The 12,450-nt window shown below is 43.6% G+C and overlaps 1 protein-coding gene across 5 annotated transcripts in view; it reads right to left on the bottom strand.

The window, feature by feature from the left end:
• Nucleotides 1-12,450, bottom strand: part of CAMK1D (calcium/calmodulin dependent protein kinase ID) — a 217,690-nt gene that overhangs the window by 12,364 nt on the left and 192,876 nt on the right. For all 5 annotated transcript variants that reach the window (XM_035317413.1, XM_035317419.1, XM_035317399.1 and 2 more), the window contains exons 7-8: nucleotides 9,710-9,822; nucleotides 8,159-8,237 (exon numbers count right to left, since the gene is read on the bottom strand). In XM_035317413.1, the coding sequence (XP_035173304.1) occupies nucleotides 8,159-8,237; nucleotides 9,710-9,822 (192 nt within the window). The remainder of the gene's footprint in view (nucleotides 1-8,158; nucleotides 8,238-9,709; nucleotides 9,823-12,450) is intronic.

The raw sequence follows: 12,450 nt of genomic DNA, 5'->3' as shown, positions 1-12,450 counted from the left end.
TCCTTCCTGCTGGTAGCTCTCACCCAAGAAGTGAGAGAGATAAAAGGCAATACTTACTCTTGGAGGGAAAATGAGGGACTAAACCTTCACTTCCTGAGACAGGATAGCCACCAATTCCAGCCTGTTGGAGCTGACCTACTCTATATTGAGTTATTCAATAGTACTGGAGCCAGCAGAAGTGTGGGCAGGAAGGAGCAGGGTTCCCAATCAGGGTAGCTCACCTCCAACTGGGAATGGCACTTTGCTGACCACCACCACCACATAACTGCCACCTAAACAGATAAAAGAACAGGTACCACGAACAGAACAGGGCTCCCAAGTGGCACCTGACACCTCTTAGGCCCCTGTCTGGAACACCTTCAGATCTTCCTCTGAAGAGAACTCCTGATCACCTCTCACTGATAGCAAGGCAAGTTGGCCTGGATTTACCACCAGGTCCAGGCAGCTCTAAGTTTGTTGAGGCAGCATCTAGATTAAGCAGCTATTCACACGGGGAATACAGCCCCTGATGGATCCCATACAACATACACTCCCAGATGGACACGGAGCCCAGCTGCCCTTGCACCCTTCATACAGTGCATTTTCTGTATTTCTCAGGTATGAAACCATCATGTGAGGTGGTTTCTACAGCTTTAACAAAGCCAAGCCTACATGACCCAACTGATGTAACACAGAGTATCCATGACTGCCTCCAGGTCACTTCTATGAGCCAGGAGCCTGAGAAGACTCCAGCAGCATTGCCTGCCCTGTACAGCTCATTAGCTTAAGTGCACAAGTGCATGAAGATTTGTGTGCACTCCTTGCATGCTGCTCAGCCTTTTGGTGCACATGGGCCCTAACAGAGTTTCCTGGTGGGAATGCAAACTGCTAGTCAGAGTCACTCCAAAATGTCATGAGCACTCTGCTCCATCCAAGGACACCTCCTCAATGTAGGCACATGCCCTCAGCACATACCAGCTGAGAGCACTGGCTGTCATTGTACAGATCTGTGGAAGATAACTAAATTTTTTAGCCAAGCACTTCATGCGTGGACAACTACAAGCCAAACGATCTGTTCAGTAACTGATCAAAATGACAGAGCTGCAGAGAGAAGATCACTTACATTTGCAAGGCACATTTTTTCCTCCCAAGCTAATGAAGCATTTTGCGTTATGAACGAGCTTGTTACCAAGCTGTATAAGCACAGATCACATTTCCCACTTGTCAAATTTTATTCTGGAAACATGGTCAGAAAAAGGTCCTGGGGTATGATACCCTTGCCAGCTCTCCCAGGAGATCTTTCCCATTAGTCTCCAGAAGAACTCGCAAGTGCATTTTTGCTATATGAAACTTTTCATCAGACATGTAGCTCAAATACAGACTATATGTATATGTATATATTGAGTTTAGGGATCATTTTCTGAAATGATGGTGGTTTCAGTAAGAAACGGCTGGTTCCAATAGTTCAAAAACTGTCTTCTACCACCACTAACTCTATGTTGATGACGTAGTTCTGGTAATACTGAAAAAGTAGCCTTGTTGTTTCCCAAATATGAATAGTACTTGTCTACTTCACCAAGGGATTGACAGATGTCCTGTGAAGACCTGAAGTGCTACGCTGGTGGGGACCAACCTACATCTAAGGTCTCTTCAGCAGCATTAGCACCTTGCAGATGCAAGTTTTTAATCAGAACAAAATAAGAGCACTGCTGGGGCTAGTTTAGCTCAGCAGGAGATGTTCAAACACGTGCTGGAATGCTGAATGGTGTGGCCCAAAACATAGCCCCAGCTGCCAAAGCTGGCTGTGGGATTGCTCTCCAAGCTGCCTCTGAAGAATTATCCTGTTAACAGTGCAACGCTGTAACATGAGGACTGTGCATTTATACTGTACTTTGCACTTGGAGGATCTTCAGTCTTATAAATCTTATAAAATACTCACAATGTTATGGTGCTTAGAGTATAGTTTTACTTCTAGGAAACCAAAAGAAAAGTTAGTACTCATTCTCTGGTGTGTTTTGCTGGAGATGTGGTGGTTTAAGCAGAGAAGCAAGAGAGATGGAAGTTAGGAGGTAGAAGTCATATCTTTTACACAATCAGCTGGTTGAGTTTGAAAATTCAGATGAGCTTTTGGGCACACAAAGTCACCCTGAGGTGGGTATCATGCGCATTACCAATCTGTACTAAATCTGTTTAATCATGAACCTTAGTTCCCATGCTGAGAAGTTGACGCATAAGATCTAACAGAGATATTGGTTTTAGGGCATGTTATAATCTCCCTTCCACTTTTCTTTAACTCTCCATATCCAGAAGATAAAAGCCGTCTTGCTTTTTCTTTTATGACAGAAACAGCTTAGCATCTTTTCTTCTTCCTCCCTCCCCTGCACATATCGTTCTGGCACACTTTCCTTAAGAAACAGCCATCTTCTCTTTCAGAGATAATCAAACTGATGCATATCTACTCAAACCCTGAGCAATAGTTCTTAACTTTGCAGTTTACTTTAATGTTAACTGTGTCAGCACTGAAGTTTCATTGTTTCTACTAACTATACATGTTAGCCCACTAAAAGATTTTACTTCTACCTACCACACACGTATACAAAAAGAAAATTAAATAAACCTGAAAAATCAGAAGCAATCTATTATCATGCTGAGCATCACCCAGGACTGAGCAAGGACTTACACTACCTTAACTGACTTTTCTCTTTGTGTCCCCGTTCTGCAGCTACATCCTGACTGCTCTTTGGGGAACTTTGTGTTGAAGCTGGTCTTACATCCTGTCACTAATATATGAGTGTCTCAACACAAAGAATCAGATACCAAGGGCCATGGTCTGAATACTATCCATCACAAATACTTCCACTGAAGCTAACAAGGACTCTGATCATGAATATCCATGGCAAATGTGGTCCTGTACATGAGAAGAATCTAATCTAAAGATCAGATATTATTTCAAATTTATGTTAGCTCTCCTCTCTCTTTTTTTTTTTTTTTTTGGTTCAAAGCTATCACAGCAACTTATCTAGATATAGCACTTCTAAGCTTTGAAAGGAATGCCCAACAAAGACGAAAACACTAAGTTTCCTTTTAGACGGTTCTTTGTTAGCATACTGCAAGCATATGTCTCTTGCACGCCGCGTCCTCCCTGCCCATGTTGGCAGGCAGAGTCTTTCATCTAGCATTATTTTCTGACCCTTCATACTCACTGAAGGCAGCCAACTCAAATGCAGTGCTGGCCAAGCAGTGCTTGGAAATACTCTTGAGTATGATGACAGGAAATGGGGAGTTAGCTGGAATGGATAACCCTGAAGGATCACAACTCTTCTATACATGCACACACACGCGTATATATGCACAGATACACACATGCATGTGTATAAATATACACACATGTGTACGGTATCAGTGGTGCTCCAAAATAAATAGAGTGTGGGGATAAACTCGACAAGGGTTTGATTTAATATTGTAAACATCAGCAGTTCCCTTCAGAGAGCTCTTTTCGCACTTCAAACAATATTGTCTGAGAACTGAGCTCTTTGTAAACCATGTCCCTTCCCTGGGTGGAAATTATTATCTGGCTCGTGCTCTCTGGCACATAATAAACACACAGGGTCATGGTCACAATGTGCAGGGGTTCAATCCTTGCCAAAGCTTTGCGATTCCTGATGTAGGTGGAGATGGATGTCGGCACGTCCCAAGTATCCGCTCTCCCTCCCCATGAGCAATGGGGAAGGTGAAGGCCATGCTTGTATCCGCTAACACAGGTGTCACAACAACTTAGGTGCCACAACCTCCTTCTCTTCTATGCAGTTTATATAAGGAGGCGATACATATAACACCCTTCAATTTCCATGTCCCTGGTTGTCTACAATGCTGTAACCAGCAGCAGCACACTGCTCTAAATCCCATTTAAGGTCACTTGGGAAATGCGTGACAGAGCAAGTAAGTTCACAGCACATGTTCCAGCTCCCACTTCAGCTCCTTAACTGTTGGGCCTTCTCCTCTCCCTCTGAGGACTCTTCTCTTTCCCCCTGTGCCAAGGTTGAACATGGGGCCAGTCCCAGGGCTACAGGACCCAGCTCGACCTGATGGGGAGCACAGTGTGGTCCTACAGCTGAAAAAAACAGATCCTTGAATTTCTGCTGTTCACCCTTAATCACTGCAGCCTGAGCCGCTGCCTTAAACAGGATGTGGGTTTTGACATGGCAATATATTTAATAAACTTAATTGCTGTCATTAATACGAGCTCGGGAAACATTAAAATGTATCAAGCTGCAGCAAAATTACCCCTCTCTTTTGGTACCTTCGTTTTCCACGTCCTTTTCGAAAAGTCACAATGGAACAATGAAACAGAACATTGCACCTTTGCAACACATCATAAACAGTGCAAATTTCAGCAAAAGATATGCTATAAAACAAATCACTTTTCCAATGGAAAACATAAGTCATCTGTATATTAAACTGGAGAAATCTGTATAAATGCACAGAGTGTGCAGGCTGCGGTGTAATCATTATACCAACAAGCCTTACATATCGTACTGTTTCTGCTACGATACTTCACTGCAATTATTAGCCTCCTTTTCTGCCAACTCCAAGTTTAACATACTGTCCTCCTGCCAAGGCCATTTGATTATAAATAGCAAAACATCACGTAAATGCAGGCATGTGGGGAGCAGATACAGCACAGAAAAGTGGGCCATTAGGAAGAAGTATTTACTTTTTTTAGGGTCTGATCCTGCACAAACATTTAGTCATGTGAATAGCTGGCTATTCTTGAGCATTTTCCTGAAATTCCAGGAGATTATTAACCTTAAAGGCACAAAGACAGTATCTTGCAAGATCTAGTTTTTGGAAACCTTGTCAATTTACTTGGTTGGGTAATTAAAATCAGTGGAATATTGAATCAGTTTGATTTTCACTAATATTATACATTGAAACAACAAAATCTCATGACCAGGTTGCCATCTTATGTATAGGTATATATTTTTATTGCATTTAGGTTATAATCTACGTGTTTAGAAGTATTCATGATTTGACATATTTCTTCCCAATTTTTGGCTGATCCCAAAGATCCGCCACTGCAGGAAAAGATTTCACAGGAGGAAGAAAAGGGGAAAGCTAGAAATAGTCACTACATGAAGCCACCTACTAATTTACGCTTCTCTACCTGATCATCTCCTCCAGCCAAGCCAGGAGACTTATCCACTACACTAATTTTGGTTACATGCAGAAGATAACACAGTGCAGACATTATGGAAGGTGAGGTTGCAACAGGGATGTATGCTGAAAAATACATGCTCATATGAAAAGGAGGGATGGGAAGCCCCCATTATAATAGCCTCTGTAGCCTCTCTCTGTTGGCTAAACACTTGCACCCTTGTCTCCAACTGCTGTGACACTAAATACAGCCATAAGACAGAGGAACTCAAGCCTGGGCTTGCTGGAAGCTTATATCCAAGCTGAGAGAAGGACACAGTTGACCACTGAGAAGAAGCACTGAGCTCTCCACCTCCTCCTCCGCATTTGAAGGGGAGGGGAGGATGCCATTGCAATAGATATAATGGCTAAAATGAGAAGAGGAACAGTAAAAACCTCATTATTTCCTGGCATAAGCAATCTGGGTGGAAAATGTTTCTTGAGCAATGGTTTGGCAAAATGAGGTCTCACCACTAACTCTGAAATAACAGATGATATCTGGGAGAAGCCTTGATGATCCAAAAAGACAATCGAGTAGTGTTTATCACTACAGGATCCAGAGCCCCCAAGAATCACAGCACCTTTCTTCAGAGAGGTCTAAAACTGTGACATTTATGTTACAGGAAGATAAGAGCAAGAGGGAAGGAGGCATCAAGACATCTGCTCCAGAGCACATTGGGGAGGACAGAGGCAGATCTGAAGCCATCTCTCTGGGCACATTCATGCATTGCTTTCACTGTACAACCCTCCTTCTGCTCTTTAATCCACTGACACGTACTGCCTTTGCCACCTGCTGTGCTCATGTGGGAGAGAGGTGCATTTGGGAATTTTGCAGGCAGCCCTGCGAATGAACCACTGCCTTGCAAAGTCAGACTGGCAGAGAAAGACCCCAGCCACAGAAACGGGGGAAATCCCTTTTTGAGGGGGGCTTTCTTCAACAGAAGATTGGATTCTGTAGAAAATACCAAACATTATGGAGCAGCCTGTGAGTTTCCATTGGCTGTGGGCCATGAAAAAAAAAAAAGAAAAAAGAAAAAAGAAAAAAAGAATGAAAACTCTTTTTATCATTTTGTTCCTTTAGGAGGGCCCAGGAGCTGTGTGTGTTGCAAGTGCCACGTTTCTTTGTTGCACTCCAGCAACCAACACAGATGTAGTGGGGCCAAGAGCTGGATGCTTATACTTTGTGTATCTTGGATGTGGGGCTTTGGAAAATCTGCCTCTCAGTTATACAAATGGTCACCTCATTCCCTGCTGGGATTTGTGTTCCCATTATTTATTCTGTATTTCTAATACTGACTTTTGTAACTTTCCTGAGGCTCAGGTCAGTATCATTTAAAAATTCTTTTTTTTTTTTTTTTTTTTTTTTTCATCTCACCAAAGTCAGATTTCATTTCCCAGATTTATTTTTGTCACACAGAAAGCACTTATTGATGGGAAACACAGCTATTGATGGGGCACGGGAAAAAGGGCAGACCCAGGTCTCGACTTTCCCTCATCTCATTTGCATTGATGCCAGCCAATAACCCAGCTGACCCAGCTAATAACCAGCTGTAAAATGTTTCTCATTGTCACTACATGGCAAGTGAAAAGCAAGAACTTTGATTTTCTTGATGATTCACATTTCTTTCTGCATCCCAAACCTTTCCTACAACTGTTTTAATTTTAAAGGGTGACCCTCAATCTTATCTTCAGCATGATTTGTAGTACAGCAATGGCAGTTGGTACATCACTTCCACCATGAATAAATCAGTGCCGTTACAGTGTCCTGCTTTTGTAGTTGTAACTTACTGCCTCCTTCACGGGTGTAAACTATCAGTTAATGATCAGGGTGATTCGTCACCCTGCATATTGGTAAAATATCATCAGCATGTAAGCCAGAATGTTATATTTTCCTGTGTAAAAACCTTTGAAAGGATTTACCATCCATGTTGTCCCAGGACTGAGAACAGCAGTGGGATGAGACAAACCAGTTGGGGGTCAGGGAGAGGAGCATAAACACCTCGAAGCCAAAACTACCCAGAAAAAATACTGTGCTTTTCCTAGCAGGCATTTTACACTCAGCTGCACTATGTGAGGTTAATCACCGGGCTCAGATTGCATCACCAGGACAGTTTTAAGGTCCATCAAGCTGTTTAGCTAGTTATGACACTGACTCAATGGCTTTCCTGAGGGGCTAGGGACACTCAGGAAAATCTTCTGTTCCCTGAGAAATGCACAGCCTAATGCTCTTATCCAGCTAACACTCCAGAAATTGCAAAAGGAAATGGTATTTGTGGTAATTGTGATGGCATAAAAGCATAGTCTAATGCATACCTGGGGTGAAAATACCGTCATTGACTCCATTCTTTTGCAGCTACTGTAACAACCAAAGATAGTCTTGCCTCATATATAATGATCCCTGACAAAAGACTTGTATCTAAAGCCCATTTTTGGGTGCAGCTGACAGTGTGGGGTGATGCTAAGCAAGTTGGTCAAAAGGCCTTGAGCCATTCCCATTTCAGCGACATGATCTGTTGGTAATGTTGGTCAAGTCATCTATGTGCAAAGGCATCATCTCATGTAAAGCACTTAATGGAGGTCTAAATTACAAATACAGCCAGACCAGGCACTTTTCTGTAGTCACTGCAGAGAAGCAGCATTGTTAGACTAATTCAATCTCAGCTTGTCCCTCTCTTAGTGTTTCCTGCCTCATTCAACAAGGCAGGGTAAACAGTATGCCAACCCAGGGCTGTGCTGCAAGCACGAGGTGAAGAGGTAGACCACCACCTGTGAAGCACAGAGGAGAATTTTCTACCTCCTAACAAACTCTTAGGTGCTTTGATGTTACCTTGCTAAAGACCTTATGAGCAGGTTGATACCCAGCTTTCTGCACACCCGCACAGTTTGACCTTTAATCATGTTTTTCCAGGGAAATCTGGAGGACAATGGCATGAGTGTTAATGACGCTCTCTGCCCTGAGGGTTTCATAGCAGTGACTGTTGCTTACCAAGGGTGTCGTGCTGCTTGCTCACAGGTGTATCTTTTATTAGGGTCCTTCTCCATCAAATTCCGAATGAAGTCTTTAGCTATAAAAAAAAGAAAAAGAAAAAGAAAAGTGGGGTGAATAATTTGGAACCAGAAGAATTTGATACTGCCAGCTCCTAGCTCCCTGGTCAGCCAAGTGCTTCTGATCACCTTAGTGGTCTGAATATGGCCATACCTGTTGGAGATGCTGGTAAATTGAGATGGAAAGGCAAGGAGAAGGTCAGAAACTGCAGCAAGAGGAGCCTATCATTGCTCATTCCAAGCAACTTCCAAGCAACCGCACACGTGGGCAGTGAAGAGGATATATTGTGTATTTAAAAACCAGTTACCAAGGAAAAGGGACTCCCTTGGGCATGAGGTAGTGTGTTTTTAATTGACACTAGGATGGAGGGAAGGGAGATCACAGTGTGGCATGTATCCAGTAGTTTCATGAGAGAACAGCTGAAGGAGCAACAGCAAAGCTATATAGTGGGAAAATCTTTCTGCTGCTTTAGGTGATGGAATTTCTCCCCCAAAATGCAAACGAGTCTGCCAGCAGATCTTCATATTTGCTCAGAAAACCCTTACAAGCTTAAAAAAACCTCTTATCACGTATATTTTTAAGCAATCTCTCCCAGCGATATCTGGACTGCAGATGTAAGCAGCATGAAATGTTGTTCTATAAGCAGATAGCAGGATATCTCATAGGATCAGAGAATATCCCAAGCTGGAAGGGACCCACAAGGATCATCTTAAAAATAAAGCACTTCTTTTAATGTCTTGCCTAAATAATCTGTATTACTAAGGAATAAAAAAAAATGTATTTCCAGGGATATTTTTATGCGGTGAATTTTTCCTACTGTTCATTTCTCCTCCTGTGTGAAACAGCAGATGTTTCCCCAGGTTGGATAGAGCAAGGACACTGAGCTTGTGTGACCTCTTGGAGGCCACAGCCCATCAGTGGCACACATGGGATACAATGCTGGCAAGTCTCTGCAGGTACAGGCAGGTGCTATGGGTTCTGCACTGGGTGGGGAACTGGGGGAGCACACAGGCATCTACCTGGACAGTACTCCCAGTTTCCAAATCTGCTTACTGTCCTTGTTTAGAAATCATTAATTTATTGCATTTGTCTTTGCCATATATGCTGCTGATTCACTTCAGACCTGCAGCACAGTTTTAGTAACAGAGTTGAACTACTTTCTCTATTCTTAGTGACACGTAAAGCATCTGCATTTTATTTGGATGTGATGGAGATATTAAACTGCTTTGTCTTCTTGGGAGAGCTTTCTGCTGTCTTATTCTTCTGTCCCAGCTACATTTTAGTGCTTTGTATGTGACTGGATGAAATGGTACTTAGTTTGCTCTTCTGCAAAAATAACTTCCTGTAAATATTTAGCTAAAAGAAATGCCCATTCCCAATGATTTTCAGTTAAAAGGAGCTCCACACACAATAGAAGGCACATATGGAGGATACCTACAACAGGCACGGCTCCATCCATGCCTGATTGTGGCAAATAAACAAGCTTCTTACCAGACTCAGAGATGTCATCCCAATACGGAGAGTCGAACTCGTACTCTGCCTTGAGGATCTGCTCGAAGAGTTTGGAGTCATTTTCATCATAGAAAGGGGGATAGCCACAGAGCCTAATGGAGAACAAGAGAAAAGTGACACTTGGACCCGTCTCTGCCAAGAGGGTGAGAAACTGGGAGGGAGGAGAAACTCTTGTTTAGGACTTGTTTAATTAAGTTTTCAATCAGGCAAGTGCTATTATGGGAGAAGTTTGTTCAGGAACATGTAAAAACACTCCTGAAGATTGTCACTGTTCATGACAAAGAGGAATTCTGCACAGCAACCTGGTGCTCCTACAGTGACCCACAGATACCCTGACCTCCCTCTGCATGCTTTTGGGTGCGTAGAGGAGGAATCACTTTACAATGCAGACACGATCCCTTCCATCCTCTCCCCTACATGTGGTAAGAGGAGCTTTCATGGGGTACAAAACCAGCAGAGCTTGCATGGGCTGGGCACAGCCCTGCTGTTACACTGGAAGAATCTTTCCCTTTCAAGCGATTTTGCTGCCCCCTTCAAACTGCCTAAGGCTAACAACATCCTTGTCCAGGTCTTCAGTGTTTATAAGATAGAAGGATAGAACAAGATAGAGCACAGGAAGTTCCACACCGACATGTGAAAGAACTTCTTCACGGTGAGGGTGACGGAGCACTGGGACAGGCTGCCCAGGGAGGCTGTGGAGTCTCCTTCTCTGGAGATCTTCAAGACCCGTCTGGGTGCCTACCTGGGCAGCCTGCTGTAGGGAACCTGCTTTGGCAGGGGGGTTGGACCTGATGATCTCTGGAGGTCCCTTCCAACCCCTACAGTTCTGTGATTCTGTGATTCTGTGATAATCAGAAAGCCAAGCCCCAGGACAAGTAGGATGTTGAATGTTATGTGCACAGTTTGAACTAAAGCAGTGAGGAAGCACCCTCACAGTGCTGCAGGCAGCAGGATGTCCACTCAGCCAAGGCACGGCTCCTCCAGCCCTGCAGATGCTGTGTACAGGAGCACTACCTCCAGCACTGCACGGAGCCAACGCAGCTGCAAAGCCTGTGTGTCAGAGACCCCTCTAGACTGGCAGATGCTGTGTGCAATAGCCTGTCCCTCTCTGTGCAGACATACCAGCAAAGATATCCCTTCTTCAGGTTTTAATATTGCAATGTGCTAGATTGACTTCTGAGGCTGGTTTTAGCAAAGCCATCCTGCTCACAATTACCCAGACCTTTTTTGTGTCTGTATAGAGATGTCCTAATTTCTTCTTGATTTCTTCTCTTATCTCTAGCCTATGGTGTAAATCATTTTTTCTCCATGCTTCCCTTATAATTAAATGATCTTTTAGTTCCATTTTCTTAAACCCTAGGCCAATCAATCTCAATAAAGTATTTAACTGGGCAGAGCCTGCTCTTATAAACAGACTGAAGATCTAGCTGAAACATCACACTGCAGCAACAACAGAGCAAGGGGGGAAAAACTGTAAGAAATGAAATACCCAAGTTATTTATAACCCAAAGCCAGTCGGCTGCCCTGGAGGTTATTTGAACCAGCTCAACACTTGAGGGTGAAAGGAGCAGTGTTTTGTTAGCTCTGAAGAGTCAGTGTGCGTGATAAATAATTTAAATGCAGAGTGAGATGTTGATCTGCGTCAGATCCATATTGACCTGGAAGAACTCTGCTGAAATTTGCAGCATTGTAATGAAACTGCTGCGCTTCAGCCGAATAAGACATCTCTTTATCGTTCAAAGCAGATGAGTCAGTCCTCATTTGTGTCCCACTGGATGACTGCCATTATCAAAAGCAAGTAAGATAACCTCATGCCAGACAAGCACTTACATTTGAAGCAAGACTGCATATCTACTTGATGGGCACATGACTTGTATGGGACTTGATGTAGCAATTCCTTACAAGACCCATGGAGGAAATGGCACATGAGAAGGGCCATTAGAAACAGTGCATTTAAATAAAACCCCCAAAAGCCACTCTCTACCTATATAATGCACAAAAAAAGAAAAAAAAAATCTGGTAACTGAATGCAGAAACTGAGTCCAGCTCTACAGATATCTTTGAAGAACATTTATATATCATGCTTTAATCTAACAAATCTCAGTGCTTAGCTCCCACAGTCTTGGGGACACAAACTGAATTTCACCTTCCTTCTCTTTTACACAACCTGCAAGATTTTGGGTGTGTTACTGATGGGTTGGAGAGGCAGGAGCCGACTGCTGCAACCACTGCGACAGCCACTGGTGCAGAGGTGACTAGGCTGGAGGAAAACTGCTCCTGCAAAGGCACTCAGAGCTATCCCCCTGCCCCTCTTCCCTAGGGGACTCAGTGGTCTCCATACAAGAAGTCTGACAGCCCTCCATTAATTTCTTGCCTTCCTCAGTACTTTCCTTAAAGAAAACCAAACTGCTCTGATAAAGCATTTTAAGGCGAGCAGACAGCGCTGTGCCTGCTGAGGTGCTGTCAGGCTGCTCCGGAGAGAGAAATAACTCTCTTAAAATGTGCACCGTACTAATTACCTTGGCAGAGGTACAAGAGCACAAGTTAGGACAGCGATGATTTATATGTGCTTGTGGCAGCAAAACATAGGAGCAAACTGCTGAGCAGCACAGAGCTGGAGGGCTGGAACCCTGCAAAGGGGAAGAGCTGAGGCAAACGTGCCCCAGCAAGAGTCCCAGCCCTCCCAGAGCCTTTCATCCCTTTCCTACAAATCTCAAGAG

The sequence above is a fragment of the Oxyura jamaicensis genome, chromosome 1, assembly GCF_011077185.1.
Source record: "Oxyura jamaicensis isolate SHBP4307 breed ruddy duck chromosome 1, BPBGC_Ojam_1.0, whole genome shotgun sequence".
Taxonomy (NCBI): domain Eukaryota; kingdom Metazoa; phylum Chordata; class Aves; order Anseriformes; family Anatidae; genus Oxyura; species Oxyura jamaicensis.
This window is presented reverse-complemented; position numbering and strand designations above follow the sequence as displayed.